The sequence below is a fragment of the Ischnura elegans genome (genome assembly GCF_921293095.1).
Source record: "Ischnura elegans chromosome 13 unlocalized genomic scaffold, ioIscEleg1.1 SUPER_13_unloc_4, whole genome shotgun sequence".
Taxonomy (NCBI): Eukaryota; Metazoa; Arthropoda; class Insecta; order Odonata; family Coenagrionidae; genus Ischnura; species Ischnura elegans.
Genome location: NW_025791660.1, coordinates 6,895,500 through 6,920,840, shown reverse-complemented (window position 1 = coordinate 6,920,840; position 25,341 = coordinate 6,895,500). Strand labels below are relative to the sequence as shown.

Sequence of the window (25,341 nt, the reverse complement as noted above, 5' to 3'; positions counted from 1 at the left end):
AAGCCACTTATACAAAAATGATGACTTCAGAAGAAAGAATCAGAAGTATAAGAATCAGAAACTGTCATTTTATTATCTGAACGGCAAAAATTTTAAATCCTCATTCTCTACTTTGATTTCGTGTAATTTGAAAAAAAAAACTGAAAATGATACCGCTGGATGATCCCCATTCTCTATAGTATATTTTGCTGTGAAGGACCAGCTACTATGGTCCCAAATAAATTTTAAAAAGGCACTGCAGTAACTCAGAATATTAGGGATCTACCTGCGAGAATTTGTTTCATTCAGAAAGATAGATTTTCAGTGATTGATTAACAGGTATGCAGACACCACTCTATTTTTATATGAAAGCATGGACAGTATGTTGAACATCCTTCTTCATATTGCTTAAGAGCATCCCATATATGTATTATTAAGGAGATAATTGTTTTTTCTATTACTTTTTCTGCAGAGTTTTAAAGAACGAGGGGCAGGTGATGACAATTTGGGGCCTTCTGTGGAGACTAAGGGCTGCATTCAAGATGTGATTGAAAACAATTCACAGCTCACTTGCTTATCCCAAACCACTGAAATATACCTTCCTGTGCCAGACTTGGTACTGCCCAGGGACAATGAGTTGGTATGTTATGTTCTCGTACACAGTGAAACCTGATTTGAACCACATTCATTTGTACAAATTTCTTGGTTCTATAAGGAAGAGAGGATGCCTGTTATAAAAATGAGGAAATTTATGGAAAGTTACAGTAATGCCATTGTCAGTTGAGGTATTTTCCGGTTGTAATGTATGAGGCAGAAAGCTGAACCACACTAATATTTTCCTGTCAATATCACTTGTACAACACCGGAAATCCTCTGATAGAAATTTCTTGTATCTGATGGAGTAGTTTTGTTGATAACAGTGTGAAATGTCTGTTCAAGCCATTTGTCTTTGCTATAACTGGGCTCTGTCTCATTATTGCCCTCTCTTTGTTTTAAGCCACCTTCCTCCTTGATTTCAATGAAGGATCCAGCGATAACTGTTGTGGCACCTCTTTATAAGCCTGAGTAAGAAAAGATAAAGACAATTCAATGTACAGTGGAACCTCGATCTATCATTCCAGCTGTTTTACCTCTGCTCTAAGTGACCAAAACTCTCATTCGAACCGCATGCCCTTTGTGATATAACTCCCCCTCCCTAGATGAACGTTGATATTCTGGAGTTTGATCTGTGAGTGGCAAGAATCTCATGATTACATTGGCCAGCTGGAGTGGTCTCAAGCAAAAGAGGATTTTTTATTATCAAATTAGGCTCCTAATGTTTTCCTTGTATTGAGTGAAGCCCATTATTCTCTCCTAGTTTCATGTGAAAGACAAGGACGAAGGTAACCTTAGTGAAGGGAATTATCCTGTGCTGTACACATCAGATCCAGCAGGAATTTCAACTGATGTGTCAGATCCATTAGCCACTGATGAATTGGTGAGTTTACTTGTGCCTTGTACAGTTCTATTTTTCTACTGCACAATATCATTCCTTTGTGGAATATTCCCAGCACCTCTCAGCGGAAACGTAAAGCATTCTCCCTCACCTGATCAATGATGACCAACTACAGAATAGATTTCATGAGTGAGTCATTAAAAATTAATTATTCGCAATAATGAACGGTGTTTTTTGCTAAAGTGACACTTCAAATTTGTTTACTAAGCAAGTGAGCACACTGTCTTCACATTGGTGAGCAGTTGTTGTTCTTCTGATAATATAACACAGTTTTCACTTCTGTTCATGACAGAGTAGATGGGTGATTAGAAATTGAGAGTTAAGCGGAGTACTGTTGAGTTTGGAACAGTTTAATAGCAAGACCATGACATCATGATGCAGCTGCTAGCCCGGTCTAACAACATAGCTCGTTCCTTATGAGAGATTGATATTCACAGGAATCAGATCAGATGTGGATATTTTGATGAAAGTGAACAGGAGTTTAAAACAAGGTCTAGGGATTTGTCCTTCTTTACCACTTTTGTATGGGGTGTTGTACGTTTTGCAATTCAAATGGATTACCAAAAGACATCAAAAGTTAGTTACATGAACTAATTTTTGTATACCTTCACTCAATTTTCTGCTGCTGTTGTTCATAGTCTTGAGAACCTTCCACTATGAATTTAATATTTTGCTTATTGTTAGATATTTATTAGACATTTTTGGACACACTCATCTTATCTTTCATTCCTGGCATAAGGCAGGAATACCCATCATTTTGATAAAATGACTGAACTGAGTCCACAGTAGTTTGTTCTATGTTTTTGCCCCTCCTTGGATATGGTATAGCATTCCATATTCACTAACATTAAATATGGTGGCTACTTTTTTCATGCTCCATGACTCCGCCCAATCTAATAGAGATCTATATGAGTGGGCTTACGGTATACCCGGCGGTCCAGTCATCAGCCATCTCGATGTATTAGAATTTCAGCGAACGGCAGACATCCATTTTTCTTTTTCTCCATTGTGAAATCGATTTTGTGGTTTTTTCTATTCATGTAATGGAGGTTTACTGTTGGGCCTTCGGCCCATCTGGCCAAACAATGAATGTGTCATTCATGTAGCGGTTTAAGTACGTAGGCTGCTGCTGGTCACTCGGTTGTCTTCTCCTCAAAATCCTCCATAAAAAATGTGCTATGGATGCAGTGATGTTTAGACTATATCCAATGTGGATGCCTTCCAGCTGCTCAAAGAATTTTCCATCTTTTGTGAAGTATGTTGTTATCAATACCGGAAGAAATAGTTCTACAATGTTGATTTAGAAGGGCATGCTCAGGAGCTGAAGCATGTGTCCAAATGGAAATCCTTTGTTGGGATAGGTACAGAGGGTCAAAGCTCATCATGATGTCACTCTTTTGTTGACCATGCAGATTAATTGTTGGTCCATCACTCAATGCCCTGAGGACGATGGCAGAGCTAGCCATTGAAACGTTGACTCTGGCTGAACAGCTCACCTGATGACAAGGCCGTAGCCAGAAAATATTTTCGGGGAGGTTTATGGAATAATATACAAACGTAAAATATACATATTTGTTGTAAACCCTTAAAGGAAAATATAAAAATATTATTATAAAATTGAATTTAGCCTTCCAGCTTTTTTTGCAGCGACCAAATGAATTAACTCCTAGGTGTCGATGTCAATTCTGCGGTCCCTCAGGAGGCCCATAAGTCACCTACCTATCTTCTAATTCACAGCGCTATTATTTCACACACTGCACTACAACCACGCACACTGCACCTACAAATTCGCTTAGACAATTATTAACTTAAGTCGCATTGGACTACTAGATGTCCTTGCGCAGCTATGTAATATCGTCATGTGAGCACCAAGCGAGCATAAAGTATCTATTTAATTTTTTTCATTTTGGGGGGGATAAATCCCCCTTGATCCCCACCCTGGCTACGGCCTTGCCTGATGAGAATGACTTATTTGTTAATTTTGATGTAGATGCCTTGTTTACCACTTTTACTTTCTGCACAGATCATCAAAGAAGAGGAGGCAGCCAATGACAATGCGGGATCTTCTGCTAGCGCAAAAGAATGTATTCGAGATACGATTGAAGAAACTTCACAGTTTGCATGCTCCGTTCAAATGACTGAAGTATACATTCCTTTGCAAGACTGCCAATTACCCAGACCCAATATTGTGGTAAGTTTTATTCTCATCTAGGAGTAGCATGGCCTTTATTTGAGTAAAATTCTTAGTTGTATGACAAAATTAGGATTGCGTTGAGTGTATGTTTGCGTTTGTATGGGATGTCACCCTGAAATGTGCGAGTTTCTGTTGTGCAACTTTTCCAGTTGTAAAATATATTGCGAAACCATTGAGTTCTTTATCTATTTTCATGTAAGTCAATCTTTTTTGTACAACATCACTATTCTTCCGACAGAAAAGTGTTTCATTCCATTGAGTACTCGAGTGGTGAACTTTATTTTGTCTACTTTCAAGGTAAAAGTCTTGGTATGTCAGGAAGCCTAAACACGAATCTTTTTCACCTGATTAGATCCTTGTTGTAAAATCCTGCTTATTTTTTCATAGAAAGGTGATGCTTCCCAATCCTTTAATTATGTTTTGCTCTGGTTGAAACCTTGCATCTCTATTCATTCCATTCTTTGAGAGTCCTATTCCAATCACCTCTTTGTTAAGCAGATTCCAATACCCATCTGCATAGATGAAAAATATGGCTTCGTTAATCAGAATGGCATAATTGTGTGCGATACAGTGGCTGGCTACTGTAGATCCCTCAGGGTATCTAAGTCTTGTGCAACGTTTGTGCTCTGATATATTGGTTTCAATAGTTCTTGCAGTTTAACCAATCTGTATGTCTCCACACTCATGAGGCATGTGAAAGTAGTTGCCAGAGGTCTTTAATCTTCATATGGAATCACTGCACCTTAGCAGTGCTCGTGGTTTTAAAAGTGGTGTAAAAATTTTCCATTCCGATGGATCATTTTGAAATTTTCAGTAGTCTATTTTTTATTCTTCATCTAGATATTCAATTTTGTTTGCATAGTGTTGATAGTTTACATTTCATTTGCTTCTAATGAAAAAGATACGTCATTGGATTTAAGGCACCGAGGCAGCAGGGAGAATTTCATGGTCGCTACATTGGGAACTGCACTCATAATGTTAATGTCAAAGCAAATATGTTCCATAGGAAATGCTGTAATATATTTATAATCGTATTATTTAATTTTTTAAACCTTATAGACAAAATGAAATTGTTTAACAAAAGGAAAATATTACAATACAAATTTTGCTTTCTCTTTTATCTAAGAATCATAATGTTGGCCTCATTATAATGTTCATTGAAAGAACTTTATCTTTTCATAAGAATTATTCATAGAAACTCTTGGCTTGCCAAAGTTGTTTTTTTCCTTGGCATCCAACTTAGTTTTGCTTGGGCAGCTTTTCCGCTTCGCATCTACTTACCTGCCTTGGTGATAGCCACCTTTGGGAAAATCCTGTGGTTACTATGTTCAGAATTACACCAAGCAGCAATTCAGTGACCAGAGAGTAGGCACCTGTTCCTTCTCCACATATATAACCACATATAACCCATATTGCTAAGAAGTTATTTTTTTAGGATTTCCCGCCAATCCAGGAGTAAAACCTCATCTGGTGCACTCCCACTAATCACATTTACGCGTCCATCACTAAAGAAACGTCCTCAGTGAGGGAATGTGGCACCGCGGTATGAAATAAAACACCGGCTCTTCTAGCTCCACCTCTAAAGTGGCATTGGGTTCTTTGACACGGCGCTTATTATCCCATATTCTTTATATTTCAAAACCCATAAGACATTTTTTTAAATTGCGGGATGTTAGCTCCCACAATATTCATAAGATTTGACTTGATTGCAAGAATCCTGTAAAAATAACGAAAGTAACATTTGTCTCTTCTCACTTCACCTACACCAGTCCGATTATTAACGTTTAATAACTTACACTTCTATATACACTGCAATGATATAACATATGGATGGACGAAGTGAAGCAAAATAATATCACATGGGTATAAACGAATTTTATTAGGTCCTAATTTTTAGTATTAAGATACATAAAAATATAAGCAATATAAACATAAAAAAAGCTGATTTTGTCCTGCATTGCATATCAGAAAAAATATATAAAATATCATTGCACAAAAAATTAAAATTTTCATTTGAAAATAACTGATATAGGGAACAGAAATAGAGAGCATTACGGCAACAAATGGAAAAGAATGCAGCGTTCAAGTTTTTTTTGTTATAACTTCCACAATAATGGGTTAAATCTGGCAAAACACTGTGAAAAATGAAGATATTAGATGTACATATTTACCATTATCAGTAGAAAACTTGTAAATAAATGCTAACTTTGAAAGAAATTAACAAAAAATGAGACACCATCTCTGTGGAACCGTAAATCCTGAGACATAACTAAATTTGTAAATCCATATGAGGGTTAAACTCTGCACTTTAGCTCTGTAGATTTTCAGGATGCATGTCAATTGTCTCAATGTTTCCATTTTTAGGAAATGCATGACAGTTTTCCAGAAATAGTGGAAAGAAATGAAAGAGCAAAAAGAGAATTGGTGTCAAGACCACTAGCGTCTTTCGCATACATTAAAAATGTTGAAACATCTAAGTTGGTGAAGCTGGAAAAAAAATAATATACAACCCCTGGGTTGCCAGGCCACGATGTTTGCTAGCTGTTGCTCAGTCAGCAAGTGTATTAACCCTTTTACTGCCACAAGGCTGAAATATCGGCCCTCGCTGGTTGAGCGAAAAATGCCAGGGGCTAATTTATCGGCACTAATTATTTCACTTTTTTTTCATGATTGTGGCCTTTTCAATGGCTGTAATTTATGTAAACCTCAATAATCTATCTATGGTTATAAGATGTAAATATATCTTATGAATTGGGAAAAAAATCTAGATGCACTAAATAAAATTGAGTAGCTGAAAAATTTTAGTCTGAAATAATGCTGATTTCAGAAAATAGCCTAGGCAGTCTTCGTACATCCTACCTGAAATTGGCTGGCAGTAAAAGGGTTAAGGTTGGTCATAAGAATCTCAGGCATACACAGTTTCGACCAGCTTGAGTGGCCTCTGGAATAGAACATGGTTCTATTATTATGAATTAGAGATGTTATAATTATTGTATAGCTTTTATTGAGTGACACTCAACATTCCCTTTTAGTTTAATGAGAATGAAGAGCTCCTCAATGAGGAGAATTATCCTGCATTCAACTCACCAAATGCAGTTGGCATTTCAAGTGATGCTGTAGACCCCCTGGAAGTTGATGACGAGGTAAGTGCACTTTTACCATGTTAAATTTTTCTGTCTCAAAAATTCATTCCTCTCTGGATCTTTCCTGACGTCATTTAGTAGAAGCACTCATTTTTTGGCTCACATGGTAACGTAATCTGTCCCTTTTGTTCATTACCTACATGTTTGAATTTTGCTCCTGAAAAAGCAGTAAAATGCATTTATTTGCCGATGATAATGTTATAAATATATCAAACTAGTGTTTGCTCTGACTTTTAAATTCTGCGTTTGGATTTGAATAATGTTTATCTGGGGAGAAAAGAGGGGGGCATAGGAGTGTTTAAGTGACCTTGGGTTACTGATCCTCACTCTCTTTTACTTCTATGACACTTCATTCTTTGCACTTTTACAAATAGGACTCTCCAGCCTAAACACTCTCCATATCCCTCGGCTCACTCGACTCAACTGTCCTTAAGGCTTCTCGACGCGTCCCCTCGAGCCTCCTCAGTTGGTTCACAGTCACTCCTTCAGGGGGCAGCATCTCCCGGGGGGGGAGGGGGGGGACAAACTGCCTGGCGGCGTAACAGGAGTTAATCTGAGTAAATTCCACTTAACTCATGGGGCTGGGTCTGTGAAAACTTTGCATGGTTGGCACTTGAAGGAATATGCATCCTTTGCATTCACAGTACCAAGAGCTGACTAGGACAGATGTGAACAGAATAGAGTTTTGAAGCAGTGGTCGCACTAGAGTGACCATTCAATCCCAACGGAAAATGGCATAACTTTACCCATAACTTAACTTCTCCTCCTTCAAAATCTCCTTTTTTCTGCTGAATCTTCATTGGTGTGCATTATCACTATTATTGTTCAAAATGATAATTTCATTCTTCTCTTCATACCTTCAGCTATTAACACTTTTGCTTTACATTGCTTAATATAACCTGGTGGTAGCATTAAAAAATACTGTTATTGATAAAAAAATATTATTTCGGTAACCCGTGGACGAAGTCTTCGTTCAACTATACAAGCTTCGGCAGTTGGCCTGGAAAAATCAGGATCCAATATCTACTTCGAGTTTTTATTCTCATCCATTTGTTAAAAGACTCACAACAAAGTAAAACAACAAACCCTTGACTGCAAAAAAGTACTTATATACTTTTTCTGTTAATAAAAAAACGGCATTGTCCGCAAATATACAAAATTATACATTTCATAGAAGTCTTAACAGTTATATGTAAAGGTAACCAATTGGGTAATTTCCTTCATCATAGAAAATAAAAGGCATTGGTGCGATTCATTACCCACCATTAGTGAATACATAATATACAAATTCTTTCGTTTTAGAAATCCCAGTATGGCAATGGTCCATTTTAACCTGATTTGAAAAAGGCCAGATTGGAGCCCATGTGATGCCACTCCAAGTGACATCATGGGGACCTAGTTTCTATATGAGTAGATAGGAGTTTTACATCGTCTGAGATAAGCAATGCATGCATGAGGCACAAAGCTCAGGGAAACATCTCATAATAATCACCTATTAAAATTGCCTAAGTTCGGAAAGTTTCCTTCATTTGACAGGGGAATAATAATCCTTATTTAAGCCAAGCGCTTCCTGCCAGGAGGGTACTCTGATCCCTGCTAGCAGCCTGCATCACTGTGGCTCACATATCATCGCCACAAGGTCACCTCACACGATGGCAGCGGGGACCAGAATGAAGTCACATGGGCTTTTCCCATCATTCATACTTGGCTGTCACATTTTGGTGCGCTTGAAAATTTTCACTTCATTTAATCGTAAAAAATAGATATTGTCATTTAAAAATCCAAAAGTGTTAAATGCGTACTCCAGAGGTAATACAGTAATCTTTGGATTTAGGCAATAAAAAATTCAGAAAAACCTCTCTACATCATAATGGAGGGGACTGAAATTTGGACAATTTGATGTATGCAGGTTCACTATGGAGAGGTGTCAGTGGTAGGCGCCATTTTTTCATATCCTTGGGAAATGAAAGGTGCTACAGTCTTTTAAGCCATTATATTAATATATTTAAACATGTATGCATGCATAGGTAAACATATATTTACAATTTAATGATAAAACGAAGGTAAAAGTAACTTGTTCAAGAGGCCTTCTTAGAAAATAAAATTAGTTGTTGAGTTTGCTTAAAAAAAATTTCAAACTCTTTCGAAATAATGTTTTCAATTCCATGAGCACTTTTTAATGTCATTTTCACTATAGATAAATCACTAGCTGTTTTCGTTGATGCCTTTTGACCTAAGAAATAATTCCCTGGTTTAAGGGTTGTAATTAACTAAGTGTTCTGAGGAAAGTGCATTAGTCTTATATTTCTAAACATAATATCTTCATCCTCGTATGTCACTGCCTGAGTTATTTTTATTTGTGCAGCCTAGGTATACAGTTTCTTCTGTTTTTCCTCGGTTGTTTAAAATAGATTTCAGGGTGAATGATGGCATTCCAAAGGTCACTGCTATGTCTTTCTTCTGCCTGCCCTCTTTGATGGTTAGGAAAATTGCTAATTATGTGGTAATGTCAAGCAGTCGCATTTTATTTCTCGAATCCATCATCAGCCTAAGATGAATTATGTAATTTTCATATGTTATGGCAAATAATTGAAAATACTCCTTATAATATCTTTTAGAAAATTGATTTATCATTCTTATAACATGTGACTTGTTAAAGATTATTAAAAAATTAATAAACACGTGACTACTGCAAAAAATAGACAAGAAATTGAGCGTAATTTTCAAAGCTTCGTTGAATTCCCTCTCTCCAAAATACAATGCACATAGCGTTCCAAAGAAAAACTCAGTTGAGGGCTCACAGAAATGCTAGTTCTGCGTAAGGAAGTGATTTCTTTGTGAGAATGCTGGGCGAACTACTTCAGGATGTGGCGGCGACGGTAAAAAATTTCATTGCCCTACCGCGTATCAGCTAATTATCTGTCTCCTTCACCTAACGTTGTCGCCCATGAATTGATGTTCATTCAGTATTGCTGGAACCAATTCCGATACCCGGACTCCTAATGGAATGGTCAGATTTTGCGGCATAAATACGCAGGCAAGACATATGACTGTTGTTAAGTGCAATCAATTTTAAACTACCATCGTTCATGGAAGCTTCGAAAAAATTACCAAGGCGGTAGTAAGAAAGTGCTACACTGGGAAATATGGGAATAAAATAATTACAAAACTGTATTTGATTTATTTCAAGTCGCGGTGAATTCATGAAATATTTTCATTTTAGAAGCGGAAGTAGCTATGCAGTCGATTAACTCAGTCTCCATGGATGGGAGTGAAGATAGTTGAAATATTTCCACCAGCAAGTGATTCAGGGTGCACTGGTGGCCTCTTTTATTAACTGAACATAGTATGTAGGCATTTGCAAGAAAATAAAGCCATAAGTAAAAGAAAGCAAGTGCTATTGCGCGATTTTGTCCATGATTCGAGAGAAAACGATGTGTTCCATCTTCATTTACTTTCACTTAATTTGATTACGATAGCTGGATGCCTTTTTCATATTTACTGCCAGGTATACTCTCATATGGAACAAAATTGCCCTAACTAATGGTTAACGTAATTATTTAAGGTGTATAAAAAAATAAGCCTGAAAAATTAATTGCTGAAAATGTCATTCCATTTACATAATCGCGGCTGCATTAATGGTCTCAAGTTGTCTCGGTACGATTTGCGGAGGTAGTTAGGCGGTCTTGGGGGTGTCTCGTTGGTATGATACATGGACGTTTTATGAGATAAAGAGGTTCACTATATAGAGGTTTGCCTATAAATTTACATGTAAATCTGATGAGACCAGAGGGTTGATACAAAGTATGGAGGTTTACGATGTAAAGAGGTTTACGATGTAAAGAGATTTACTACATAGAGGTTTTACTGTGACAGGAAAATACCCTATTCCTGTTCAAATGATGGTGTAGGCCTAAGGTGTTACTGACCATGGTTAGGACCGCAGTTGGGTGAACAATTAAGTGAATGATTTTCTTAAATAAATATGGAATCTCCTAGTTGTATAATGGACCAAAACAGAAGAATTGTCGTTTCGTTTACACAGATATTTACTTTACAAAAGGATTGCCATGTACCAAAATATAGCCTTTATTCTTTGCAGCACAGGAATTATTACTGTTGAATAAAAACTTTTGGGCTATGTCACCGCGTCAATTACTGGGATGGCCCAACATAACCGGCCGATTCTGGTTGCTTTCGCAAGGGATTCTGACATGTACTCACAGAAGTAATGAAGAATCAGGAATTATAACCTTTGTAGGGTTGGTAATGTTATTAATGTATATCGCTTCCATGGACAGTGGATAGTTTTCCATTGGGTAATGGAATTACTATCTGCTCTAAAAGTAGCTCTACATTCTGTATGAATCATGAGAAAATGAAGTCAACGATAAAAATTGAATAAATGATTACAGGAATGGCACAATATTTAAGGCACAGTTATTCAATTTAGAATGAACATTATTCAAAGACTGTCTCATTGTTCAAAGAAATTACAGTGTTCATTGCTGTATATGTGTGGATGATAGTTCTATATTGTAAAAGAATGGTGTAATAAAAGAATATTGATTCTTATGTTCATTGATTAATGAGTTGATTCCTACTTTCAGCATATGTTTACAGAGGACAAAAAAGTGATTGGTAATTCTGAAATGACCAATGACTCTACGACTGAGGCTATAGGTGAGTAACCTCTAGGTCTTGCAAATACATGTGCGTGGAGAGGGTGTTGTAACTTTTTTGGAGCATGAAGACCCTAAGTTAGTCATCCATGTGTAACTTTTGTTTTATTTAGTTTACATGTCACTTAAATATGAGAGAATGTTTATCTTTACATTTGTGTGGTCTGATTTCTAATAATATGAAATGTAATGTATTATATTTGTAAATGTAATGTATTTAATGTAATGAATTATCACAATTTCCTTTAACATTTATGTACAGTAGAATTCCTTTTAATGTAAAATATTTTATTCTGCTGAAGTCTATTGATATTTAACTTGTGCGACCATTGGCTAGTAAAATTTCATATTTAAGTGACACATTGCATTTATGGCAGTGAAAGATTCGTATAAGATCTGCACTCTAGTCCAGTCAATGAACTTCAACAAATGAGTTCTTTATGACTGGTGTTATAGACAAAAATTTCTAATTGTTAATGATCCATTACGAGTGCTTAGCATGAGATATCAGTGCCCGTACAACTAAGGGTGGTATTTGCATAAAAACATGTGGGTGGAATTCAGTGAAATGACTGAATGAAATTGTTTCCGACTTCTTTTGGCAGAAATGCGATACATCCATGTTGAAATACATAACACCGGTAGTACTTTCCACCCATTTATGCACTACTCCACCGCCTACTTTTCGCCTAGTTTTGACACTCAAATGTCATTCTGAATTCTTTCTGGCCTGTGTCTATGGAAGGAAAACGTTTTCTGTGCTATGGGTAGCATGATAATATTTGAAAACTCTTCGCATGGAGTTCTTTTTTTTGGGGGGGTTGAGTTACCCTGGTATCCTTTTCCTTGTTATTTGGGACCCAGCCGGTCCCTTACTCCAACCACTGGAGTGGACCGTAGAACCTTTCTTAGCACGAATCCACATTCAACTCATTGCATTGCTAGTGCATTTTTTTTTACAAAATATTGCAATTGATTTTCAAAAATTTATTCTTCCAAAAGAAATACTAACATTTTATAGGCATTTTTGAAGTTAAAATGGATATCTAGCAATAATTACAGCCAAATTAGTGGACACAAGGTACTGAGAGTGTAAGTCCAGAAGTGGTATTAGCATGTTGAATTTATAAAATTAGCTTGAAGTTTGTAATGCACAGTCTTATTGAATTATTTTTGTAGGCATGAAAACTGCTTGGTTAGGTGTAACAGTGAATCATGTCAGAAAATACTTTGTAACAGAAAGTAAGTAGATATATTAGGGATTTCAGAAATAAATACCAGAAGACAAATCAATACTGCTAAGTTGCAGCACAACTCAATTTTAATAACTTGTGTGTTACAGTTTGCTGCTATTGATTAAAAAAATGATAATCCCTAATATTTCAATATACTTATGTGGATCTCATCAGGAGGTTGATCAGGAAATGATTTAGATGAATATCATATTCAACCTGGAAAAATGTAATTGCTCCCTTTATGACTTTTTAACTTATCCTCAAGTGGACAAAAGGAGGAAATTATTTAATTTTTAAGAAATTTTATTTTTTTTGATCAAATTTACCTCTGATTGTTAACTACGCTTGATTCATGGTTGATGCATTCCTTTTTTGACAAAAATGTGGTGTGAATTTTTAAATAGAAATGCATGAACTGTGGCCTCTTCCATGGCACACGTGATTTCCATTGCTAAGTACTTTATGAAAAATGTTTACTTATTGGTGTGAAAAGTAATATGTAGTTGCTAAAAGTAAACTCATATTTAAAATCTGGAGCAATTTAACATTAAAGGAATTATATTCCTTAAATATTTTGATAATTGTTGTTCTCTCACGTAGAAGGATTAGGACAGCATTATTTTCTCCTCAAGTATTCTCAAAAGAAAAATTATGCAATTTTAAATATTAACTTAAGGAACATTACGATGTGTATAATCCATAACCACTGAACACATGTTTTTGTCTTTTAAATGGATATTTTTAACAGGGCATGTTTTCATTTTTCTTCAGCAATTTTAAGCTTGATATGAGATAATTCTTGATGCCTGACTTTTCTTTTTGGACAAAATTGTAGTTTATTGAAATAACCAAAAAAGACTGACTTCTGATCTACTTGCAAAGGAATGAAAGGAAAACATTATTCTCTCCTTAAGTATTCCTAAATGAAAAATTATTTTTCATTTAAAATATCAGCTTCAACAACATTACTATTTACATAATACAAAATTACTGAGCACACATTTGTCTTTTGAATGAACAAATTTTTATAGGAGATGATTTCATTTTTCATCAACAATTTCAATATAGTGATTATTATGGATGCCTGCCTTCCCTTTTCAGACATAATTGAACCAATATTGAAATTGCCAAATGAGAATGATACCTTATTTGTGTTTAGCAACCAGCGAAAATATTAATTAAAGGGAATAGGTTTCAATCTATCAAATGGTTTTTAAAAATTAGATCTGTGAGTCCTAGATTGTAATATGATTTTCTTTTCTAGGGCTGTCAACTCCTGACCAAGTGCTGATAGAAACAACACCAACTTCACACCTGCTGGCAGAAAGAAATGTATGGATTGACCTTAACGATGATTGTATTGGTTCATCAGCCTCAGTGACACACACTCAATCCAAGACTGTGGCATCCCCATGTGGGGATGGAACAAATGTGATGGATAAAGATTTGAAAGAAGACATTGCTCATCATGCTGACAAGGTACTGCCTAACTCAATTCCTGATGATGGACACAGTTATATGAAACACATTCCAGCATCTAGAAACAGTGGAAATGGAGCCACAATGACTGTTGTAGGGGGTAGGAGGGATGCACCAAATATCACAGATAGTCTTAGGTTGATCAGAGTCAGTGAAAACAGAAGAAGTGGCATTGAGGCAGTCATGGAAAACAAAAAAGAGATGAGTAATTGCTTGATCAAAAATCCTAGAAATGGTAAAAGTTCAAACGAAAAGTTATATTATTGCTCCCACTGCAGATATGGATTCAACACCAATGACGATCTGATCAAACACATGGAAATTCATTCTGGTACCAGCAATTTGGATCCTAATGATGAATCATCTATGGGAAAAGATGAGTCTCTCACAGTCCCCGAATCAAGAGAAGAAAGTAATATTTCTTTTGAGTCGTCCACCTCGGAGACATTGACAGGATTGAAAAGGAAAATACGAGGGCCGATGCAAAAAGTAAATGCGCCTGTTTTAGAAATCTGTGGTGGAATTGGAGAGAGGAAAACTGCGGAACGAGTGGGAAGTTCTGATGGGGATGGGAAACCATACACGAAGAATATGTCCTCAGAGTCCACCACCTCTTGCGCAAGAAACCTCAGAAATGACGCGCTAGGAGGCGCAAAAGGAGGGCCTTTCAATTGCAGCGTCTGCAACAAGTCGTTCCCGCTGAGGAGCGGTCTTAGCAATCACATGCGTTCGCACAAAGAAAGAAAACGTTATCCGTGTACGATCTGCAGCAAGTCTTTCGCTTCTAAGTCTCGCATAACTAAACACTTGCGCACGCACACGGATGAGAAGCCTTTTTCGTGTAGTGATTGCACAAAGTCTTTCTCTCTTAAAGGCAACCTCATGAGGCATTTGCGCACCCACACGGGGGAGAAGCCCTTTTCGTGCAATCATTGCGCAAAGGCTTTCGCTAGTAAGGCGAAACTCATCCAACACTCGCGTGTACACTCAGGGGAAAAGCCTTTTTCTTGCAATTATTGCGCAAAGACTTTTGCTAGAAAGGACAAACTCGTCCAACACTCGCGTGTACACTCAGGAGAGAAGCCTTTTTCTTGCAATTATTGCTCAAAGACTTTCACTGAAAAGTACAATCTCATCCAACACTCGCTTGTTCACACAGGCAAGAGACCGTTTACATGCGAGATTTGCAGCAAGTCTTTTGCCTCAAAGTCTAACATTACTCGACACATGCGCACGCACACGGCAGAGAAGCCTTTTTCATGTAGTGATTGCGCGAAGTCTTTCTCTCTTAAATGCAACCTCATACAACATTTGCGCACCCACACAGGGGAGAAGCCTTTTTCTTGCAAATATTGCACAAAGACTTTCTCCAGAAAGGACAAACTTGTCCAACACATGCATATGCACACAGGGAAGAAGCCTTTTTCGTGCAATTATTGCGCAAAGACTTTCACTAGAAAGAACAAACTCGTCGAACACTCGCGTGTACACTCAGGAGAGAAGCCTTTTTCTTGCAATTATTGCGCAAAGACTTTCAGTATAAAGGAGAATCTCATCCGACACTTGCGTCTACACACAGGAGAGAAGCCTTTTTCGTGCAAGTATTGCACAAAGACTTTCCCCAGAAAGGACAAACTCGTCCAACACACGCATACCCACACAGCATAGAAATCTTTTTCATGTTATAACTAAATCTTTCAATAGAAAAGAAAGTCTCATCAACACTTGCGTACACACACAGACAAGAGACCGTTTACATGCAAGATTTGCGGCAAGTCTTTCACTTCGAGTTCTTCTCTCTCCAATCACATGCAAAAACACTCAGGAGAGAAACCTTTTTTGTAGAGACGTGCAAACAGTATTCGCAAATGCTCAAATGCTAGAAAGTATTCCATATACGAGATCTCGATTAATTATGCCACAGCTAAAATCTTGAATGCTTTGAATTTCGCGCCATACACTGTCGCACGCACATAATTGTTATTGGCGAATGATAGCAACGATAACAACCAAATAGCAACTCAAGCCACGTTTCCTTATTTGGAACATGATGAAATGCACAATGAGCTGATTACGACCTTCAGCCATTTTGTCATCTCTGTATATCCCTACTCTGTGGTATAGTGCTGCTGTGAAGTTAGAATAAAGATATCAGCAGTATTGATCTTTCGCACAGTGTAATTTATCCTCACTAATGCTACTCCAACATAAGAAACTATGTTCATGAATGTAGTCTTATGACAAACTTACTCAGTGTATTTACCTAAGTTATTTACCTACCTTAGTTTGCTTTACCTAAGTTAATTGGCATTCTGGTAGTTAATAACATGAGAAATCTTGGCAACTCTTACTTTTATGTGCATTGTCATTTATTTAAGATAACTGAAAACAAAAGTAAAATAATATCAATTAAAATATGACATATTGGAAATGAATTCACTTGAAGTTTACAATTCCATGGACATATGACATGCACATGCATCATATATCAGTGACAACAGTTTGTTGCAATGAGATATAGATATTTAGCGGAATGCAATCATCACAGAAAATTTCAAAAATAACTGTTGTGACTCAAATGATAAATGACAACCTCCACATGATAGGAGACCAATACGATCACTAAGTAAACATGCCACACGTTGAGACAGGGTTACAGGATATGAGGTGAGATATGTCTCACTACAGCTATGGGACAGGAAGTTGAAGCAATGTTGGATCAATAAACCATGTAATACACAATGAGCATGAAGTTTGGGCATCAATTCATAGAAGAAAAAAATCTGGAAGATATGAAATAATTAAGAGAAAATTAAATAATAAGGAGAAGCACTACATGTATGTGGAAGTACGTCATGATGAGCCACATGAAATGCACATACTAGGTAAACTGACTTTAAATGAATGGTACTTAGTAGTTACTATCTTTACCTCATAAGTAAGATAGTATGTGAGCGCAAACACAATACAGAGAGAAAACTAATGAATTGTGATGCAACTGTAGTTGAATTTAAATCCTAACTTACCAATAGGAGAGGTTTCTTGAGACGACCAAAATAATCTTGTGATCCAGTCTCTGACAAGAGGCGACACAGGCTACAGCAGTGCCACTTTGTGGGGTTTGCCTTAAGGACATTTGAGAGCTTAATAGAAGTTTTTCTAAAACATTTCACATAAGATATAACACTGTAAATAATAATTAGGTAACAGTAACATGATTAGAAACAGATGAAATGAGTTTTGGCTATTTCTTTAGTTGATTTAAGGAAGGAATATTGCAGGAACAAATGCATAGTTAGCTATCTTGAGATTCAGTCCATTTAAAGCCATAATCATGTTTAGGGAATGTGGAATGTGTCAAGCATGGGATATCTCAATAGTGAACTTCTAAATTAGAAAAATTTATCTGCTGAAGTGTAGGATATTTTTAACCATCATCCTGGTACCAAATCTTCCTTTCAGGTCAAGCAAAAGCAATATAAGACTATTCTGTGATGGATCTGTCAGTAAAATTAGGTTTTGGCAAGAGACTAATATGTATGTAGGAAAAAGTGATTAAGTTTGTGAAAGAGTGCAAGTGTTTCATTATGCAGTGGTAAGGTGAGTGTCGCGTGTTCCTCTTGTGTGGACTGCAAAGGGTAAAGACAACTTTGGAATGCGTAACTTTATTTGCTTGACAGAATATGGAGGAACACATTTCAAATTCCATGAGAAGGTAGAAGATTTTATTGCAGAGAATTTCGGATGCTGCAGGGAAATTCTCCCTTTAGTGAATATACCCAAAAGTATTTGTACCCTAATGAGATAAAGTATTATTCAAATTTCACTGTTTCCTTCTGACATCATTCCAATTTTTTCTTTTCTAATGATTCATTCATGATGCATTCCTTGAAGGAGGATACGTTGGAATCTGAGAAAGTTGAGATACGTTTGCATGGTGAACTGGTAGTTGAAAAGGAAGGGAATGAGGTGAGTTTTCCTCTTGCATTCACAATCTGTTGTGCAGACTAATGCAATGGTTTTGGTGGTTGAGTACTTAAAATCATGCTTGTGATTTCTCTCACACCCTTGTGTGACACATCCTTGCTTGTCAAAGATGCACTTTCATCAGAATAACTTGCAAATAATTAATTCTTCAATATTTTGTTGACACCTGATAATTCTAATCTTTTTGTGCCTGTTGAAGTCATCATAGCGATCCCCAAGCCTAAGAATAACCCCACACAGAGAGGACACCCAAGGAGAATTACATCACAACCTGAAAGAACACCACTCAGCATGAATGATTATGGTGTACTGAAATGCATTTCTTCGAATCCCCATCAACGGAGACCTGGGTAAATGGTGATGATTCCAATTAGCATAAGACTGCAAAGTTATTTTTAGTGAAGCAATCATTAACTTACATCCATTCTGAAGGGAGTTACAAGGTTTTGATCTTTAGGAAAAATGGTTTGGCACCGCTGGGATGAGAAGAAAATTTCAAAGGTTAAAATTGTTGCATCTTTGAATCCAGTGAATCGAGATGTGTTGTAGAGTTGTTTCAAAAAGGAAAAAAAAATAATGAGATTTATGGGATCGAAAAAACTAATTAATAATGCCATAGGACTATCTAAAAGATATTTATAGATTATATTTTGTTATTTATATAGCTTCCTTTGTAAACATTGTGAATAATTTATAGTGTGTATATGATTGCCTACATAATAAGTCAATAAGTGCAGATTCCATGCTCTTACCCCCTACTCCCTTATTTGTACCTCTGTAAATTAGAGGTGTCTCAACAGAAACTTTTTATGTGAAAATCTGGGTAAGAAAGAAACCTCCAGAAGCGAGAAAATAAGGCCGATCCTTTGACCTCCTATTTATCAATGTTTTCGACTGTACATACATTTTTCTCATTGCGACTAAAAAATAAACCACTGATTTTCTGCGCATTACAAAAACCCATGACAAAATACCTAGAAATCGATGCATTCATTTAAACTTATGTAATGATCTTTGAAGTTGTTTTTGATTGAAGAAGAACATTGTTAAAGTTCTTGTCAAACGGAAGAAAAAAACAAGGGTCAAATGTCATTGACTACAATTCTTGTTGTCCACTACAAAATTAACAAAAATGGAGTCAAGGAATGGAAATTGTGGTGTTAGGTCAAATGCATTGTCGCTCCAGATAATTCGTCCAGAAAATTTATCCATTCTATTTATTTGATTTGTGTAATTAATTAAAACGTTTACTATTGGCACCACAACATGTAGGGTACGACTACTCCTTCAGACAAATGCCATTGGAAAGCTGAATTATAGTTGCGTAGATTGTGGAACTTTCATCATAGCAGGCATGACCAGAGATTTTACGAGAAAAACAAATGCTCAGATTTGAAAAACATGCTGAGAGAACGAGGATCAGTGATTCAGGGGTAAATTTCAAATTAATTGAAACTGGTGAAAGAAGGCCTCGATATAAAAATGGATGAATTTATGATTGAGGCTGAACAGAGGGAAAAATTGAAATACAGGTACTACTAAAACATTCACAGAAGAATAGGAGAGGTGAGATAGGCAGCTGAGAGAAGAACAAGCACAGAGGGATGGGACAGTAGGGGGAGATATAAGAGAGTTTAAAGGATATACAAGATGGCCTGGGAATTAACTAGAAGACGTATAGTGGGAGATCCGACAAACGTGGGCGTACCCAGCAAGGAGCAGGAGGCGACAGCTGCCCCCTCCTTTTTTGAAACTATTTAGGCACTGTTTTATTTTGTTAAAATATTGGTTTCATGCTTAAACTTTACTACTTGAACAACCATGGCTTGCTCCCTCCCTAGTTATATCCTGGACACTCTCTTTCATCGGAAAATAGAGGAACTAACGCATAAATGTCATCAGATGAGACAGCTGATCGCTGACGTAAGCGCTTTAGGGTAGATAGCAAAACAAACTGCAAAAACAAATATTTTGAAGTGTAAATAACTGTTGTGGGTAAAAAGTGTTATCACTATATGTATATTCAATGTATTTATATTAGTTTGTAGTGAAGAGATGGCCAAGAAGGAACAGAAATGGAACTTCAGTACACTCAATTATCTGGGCAAATGATGGGGAAAAGAAAACACGGATAACCCAAAGTTTCCCTTTAATGTCTTTTAATGCTCATAATTCACCAAAAAACGGGAATATGCTGTTACCATTTATGCCGTTAATTTTATTTCAGAGTGCTTCCCGGACTCATTGACGGTTTTCTTCGCCAGTTCGCGATCTTTTAGGCGACGACAACATGCTTGTACTCGTATTATTAATGCTCCATGTAAGGCCTGGTTTCGAAAACCACACATCCGTGGCTGTGTTCGCGGATTCAGAAAATTGGATTGCACGAATGCTTCAAAATCACTGCTCGACGTCGAAAACTACACAGTCAGGCACCATGCTATGGGTTGCAACTACTCCGGGACGTGTATCAGTGATCACAGAGCATGGTTGCGCACTGCGAGGCTTAAAAAACAGGATCACGGATCTTCCGTGAACGCAGGAACGCGGTTCAATCGCTTCTGTTTTACGAAATGGAGTCTAACGGAAATAATAAGCACGATGTATCCTAGCATTAATATGGTAATTCCAATGAATTTGCGTACGATTTCATTTTTAAATAGCGCGAAAAATGTTGAGCGAGAGTGCACATCATGCACGGGTAATCCGCAACACGGATACGGTGCAGCCGGATAATCGGGAGTCGGCTGAAGTTGAAAATATACCATAATTTTTGCATTGGAGCAGTATGAATGTGTAACGTGACATATTCACAGTGATAGTTAACGCTTTCACTGCTGTTCGATCTCCAAAAACTTTCTCCTCTCATGTGGCGAAAAGGTTAAAATGCGTTTCGTAGAGCCATGGAGAAGATACTACCAGGATGGGCATGGTACACCCTCGGAAGGGTGTAACATGCTCATTCTCCGAGCTGCTCCTCGCTGGTCCTTCCCCTCGACCCTCCAAGCGAGGGGCCTCCCTCCCCAAAAGTGACCGCCTTGACTGCATCTTGAACATCTTTATCAACCAAGCGATCCGACCATTAAAAAATGATTGTTTGCATTGAACTCCTGCCAATCAAGCAATAAAATACGCCTTTGAACCGTGTTTCTGCGATGAAAAGTAACGATTCTATGACAAAAACGAACCTGCCACCGGAAAATGCAAACGGGCAATATAATCGTTCGATGTTGCGCGCTTTGCCTTTCCTGCTTTTTCCAAGAATTTTTCAAAATCATCTTTTAAGCCTCTAATTTCCTCCACGATTTTATCCGCTGCAGCTTCCCGAAGGTATAACGTAACGGATCAACCATAGCCGTGATATTATAGCAGTAGAATTACTAGGAGGCTAGATGCATCAATTACCTACCACGAGAACATCCTCATGATGCGCTATCAAAGGGAATCCGGCCGATTTCCAGCCATTTCCTATTTTAGTGGACGAAATGAAGTACATCTTTCAACCGTGTTTCTGCGATGAAAAATGACAATTTTTCTAACTTGGCCATTTTATCAAAGTAAACGAAATCGTCACCTTTCCTCGCGGAAACACGGTTCAAAGACGTAATTGTTTAGCAGAAGTGCGAAATTGGTATTATCAAACACTGTGGAATCTAGCGAAAAAAGTTCGCATGAATCGGCTAAGTTATGTTTATAATTTTATTGGTTGGCCGCCCTGATAATGCATTACTTGTATTCACTTATGCTTAAGCTGGAAGTAGTTTTTTGGTAGATATGTCCGAGTTTTCGCTTTCCACAAACCTTTATTAACATTGGGAAACTAAAAACTACATCGCGGATACACAGTTCAAAGGCGTACTTGTTTAGCAGAAGTGCGACGCAAACAATTATCTTTTGACGAACGCAGTGATTGATGAGGAGATTTTCAAGTTGCAGTCAGAGCGGTCACTTTCCAGAAGGAGCCCCCCCCGCACGGAGGGTCGACGAGAGAAGCCAGCGAGGGTGAGCTGGTCGAGGAAAGGGTCCCGGATTAGCGACCCTTCGGAGCGCATCGGCGAAAGTGCTGACCACATGGCAGGGACGAAGGAAAACTTCGTTCACAGCAACAGCCTGCCGTGCGAATGCAACAGGCACGTTCACAGCAGTGAAAGGGTTAGAAAATGAACAGGAAGGATAACCGATGCGACGAATAGTAACATGAGAATATGTTTTTTTACTGCCTACATCGAATGATTATTACTCTTGAAGTGCGTATTTCACGCTTTTAGATTTTTAAATGACGATACATATTTTTTGGCAATTAAATCAAAAGTTAAAAATTTCAAGCTCGCAAAAACGCGACAGCTAAGTAGGAATTATGGGAAAAAGTCAGTTCGACGCGTTTATGGTTCCCCCTCCCGCCTTGTGAGGTGACCTTGATCGAGGCTCTGAGCGCTGATAGGACGCAGGATGCTAGCGGGTAGGTGAGCACCTTGCTGGCTGGTAGCGCTTGGCTTAAAAAAGGTTTATTAATACCTTATCAAACGAAGAAAACTTTCCGACCTTAGCAAGTTTTAATAGGTGATTATTGAGACATGTTTCCCTGAGCTCTGTGCCTCATGCATGCATTGGTAACCTCAGACGATGTATAACTCCTATCCTCTCGTGTAGAATTTAGGCCCTGTGACGTCACGTGGAGTGGCATCGTATGGGCACCAATTTGGCCTTTTTTAAATTAGGATAAAATTGACCATTGCAATTAGTCTTAACTGGGATTTCTAAAACCAATTCATTTGTATATTATGAATACAAAAATGGTGGGTACGAATCGCAATCTATGCCATTCGTTTTCTTTGATGAACTATCATATTCATGAATTCGACCGAACATGACATAAGGTTAAACTCGAAGGTGTTGGGGCTTTGATTGTAAAAAATAAAAAAGACTATGGTTACACAATAGGGTAGTTTCCTTCATAGAAAAAAAGAATGGAATTGATTGTGATTCGTTGCCCACCATTATTGTATTCACAATATACAAATTATTTGATTTCAGAAATCCCAGTTCAGACGATGGCAATGGTCAATTTTAACCGCATTTGAAACACGCCAGATTGGCGCCCATGCGATGCCACTCCAACAGGGTGTTTCAGAGGACGCGGTCCGTTGAACGCTACCAATGCTTCGTAGCGCCACGACGAGCTCCCAGGCGGTCCGTTATTCTCTACGGAGCAATACAGGTTAAGTTGTGACGTCACGGAAAACGTCACACACACGTTTCACGCCTCACCCCAGACGCTCCCTGAAAACTTGGGTCGCGGAGGAGCGAGTCAATTGTTGGCGGAAATTGGAAGGGAATTCACGGAGGCAGTGGAGAGCTTACTCACGTTGCAGCTGTTGGACGCTGAACGTGGACGCCTTCTTTCTGTAAAAGTGACTACGAAGTAACGTAGTAGGCGCACATAGTAAATAGATGTAAATTTAATTATGATTTAAATAAATATATAGCAAACACTATCTATCCGCAAACATTCTCGTATCTCCCCCAAAATGAACTCAAATGTCTCTGGAAACAGCCTTTACATTCAAAAGCCAACAAAAAATTATTAAAAGGGGCATGTAACATAAGAAAGGATTGTAAGAACATATATCGACAAATCAACTCATGCCAAAAATTAAAATCTGAAGAAAAATATGATTTACATGAAATGGATTAATGTTTTTTTAAAAGTCGTTAGCCATAATAAGTTAATATGTTTCAACGGAGACAACGGTAGAGTACCTACTTTTTCCTTTACTCAGGTAATGAGTTTCAATTAGAAGGGGTAGGTGAGGGTAGGTGTGAGAAATATGGTCCTAAGTTTCTTGCTTTACTTCGTGGAACCTCGCTATTAGAAAATAAAATTCATTTTAACGATATTCGAACATGTTTATCAATATTCATTGACCATAATCGCCTCAATTCGCATTTAAAGCCATTTCTTCAATTTCATAATCCCAGTTTCCCCGCTTTCGTTCATTTTCGCCATTTTGACTTCGCTTCTGACCGGTCCGAAAAGAAATTCTCGTAGCGAACGTAGCGCCTCTGGACTGGTGCTCCGGAGCACTTCCGTCGGTAGTGTCTGGTAGCGAAAGTATCATTCAGTGGACCTCACCCCATACGAGTAGATAGGAGTTTCACGTCGTCTGAGATTACGAATGCATGCCTAAGAAACAGAGCTCAGGGAATCATGTCTTGATAATCACCTATTAAAACTGCCTGAGGTCAGAAGGTTTCCTTCATTTCATAGGGTATTAATAATACTTATTTAAGCCGAGCGCTACCTGCCAGCAGCCTGCATCTCAGCAGCGGACCCATTCTCACCCCAGGGTCACCTCACACGGCAACAGCGGGAACCAGAATGACGTCACGAGGAGTTTTCCGAGCATTTATAGTTAGCCGTCGCGTTTTCGTGCACATTAAAATTTTCACCCTTCATTTGATGGCGAAAAATAAATATTGTCATTTTAAAAAACTAAAAAATGTGTGAAATACGTACTCCAGGACTCTTTCCATTTAGGCAATAAAAAATAAAAGAAAACCACCATACTGTTTGGTTGCATTATCAAAGTTTCGATGTCTTTTTCAAGAAAATGGTTAGGCACATAAACTGTTTCTGTAAAATATAGAAATTTACAGCTAATGCCACATTTTTCCGGGACAATGTGAGAGAAAACATAGGGAATATATAATAATGGATAACAATTTTTATTTTTACAGCTAAAATAAGGAAAAAGAGTATCATATAATTGAAACAGTGGTGTTTGGTCGACCGTGTTATCTTTCCTAGTTTTTCGTCCTGATTACCAATCAACGGCGTCTTTCATTTGTATTAATTCGATAAGCGTAAAGAAGGTGAACATTTCATTATGAAAGAATAATGGGCGAATCAAAACATTACCTCAATAGTTGACTTACTAGCATCCTTTACTTCAGCCATTGGTATTTGGGATTTTAAGGTCCTATGCCAACGATGACATAAAAATTGTAGTGAATATGGCATAAGATGAGCTATGGTTCCAATCTTAACCCACTGTAACCCGATGTTGCTTCACATTAGGATACAAATATAGAATAACAACTACAAAAATCACATCAAAAACACAAAAATTTTCAGCTCAGTTCAGGA

The 25,341-nt window shown here is 37.6% G+C and overlaps 2 protein-coding genes across 3 annotated transcripts in view; both read left to right on the top strand.

Annotated features, from left to right (window-relative positions):
- Nucleotides 1–25,341, top strand: part of LOC124173201 — a 323,014-nt gene that overhangs the window by 184,638 nt on the left and 113,035 nt on the right. The gene's annotated exons all lie outside the window — the stretch shown is intronic.
- Nucleotides 585–18,614, top strand: LOC124173307 (zinc finger protein 271-like). Its single transcript, XM_046552825.1, has 7 exons — nucleotides 585–619; nucleotides 1,337–1,456; nucleotides 3,498–3,665; nucleotides 6,701–6,811; nucleotides 11,422–11,494; nucleotides 13,993–15,192; nucleotides 15,235–18,614. The coding sequence occupies exons 3-7, from the start codon at nucleotides 3,609–3,611 to the stop codon at nucleotides 15,873–15,875; spliced, it is 2,082 nt and encodes a 693-aa protein (XP_046408781.1). The 5' UTR covers nucleotides 585–619; nucleotides 1,337–1,456; nucleotides 3,498–3,608; the 3' UTR covers nucleotides 15,876–18,614.

Bases quoted from the DNA above. Each gene is read 5' to 3' on its own strand.
- LOC124173307 (XM_046552825.1), top strand. From the start codon at position 3,609: ATGACTGAAGTATACATTCCTTTGCAAGACTGCCAATTACCCAGACCC. The intron at 11,495-13,992 runs GTGAGTAACCTC...TTTCTTTTCTAG, and splicing joins CTCTACGACTGAGGCTATAG to GGCTGTCAACTCCTGACCAA. The intron at 15,193-15,234 runs ACTCAGGGGAAA...ATTGCGCAAAGA, and splicing joins CATCCAACACTCGCGTGTAC to CTTTTGCTAGAAAGGACAAA.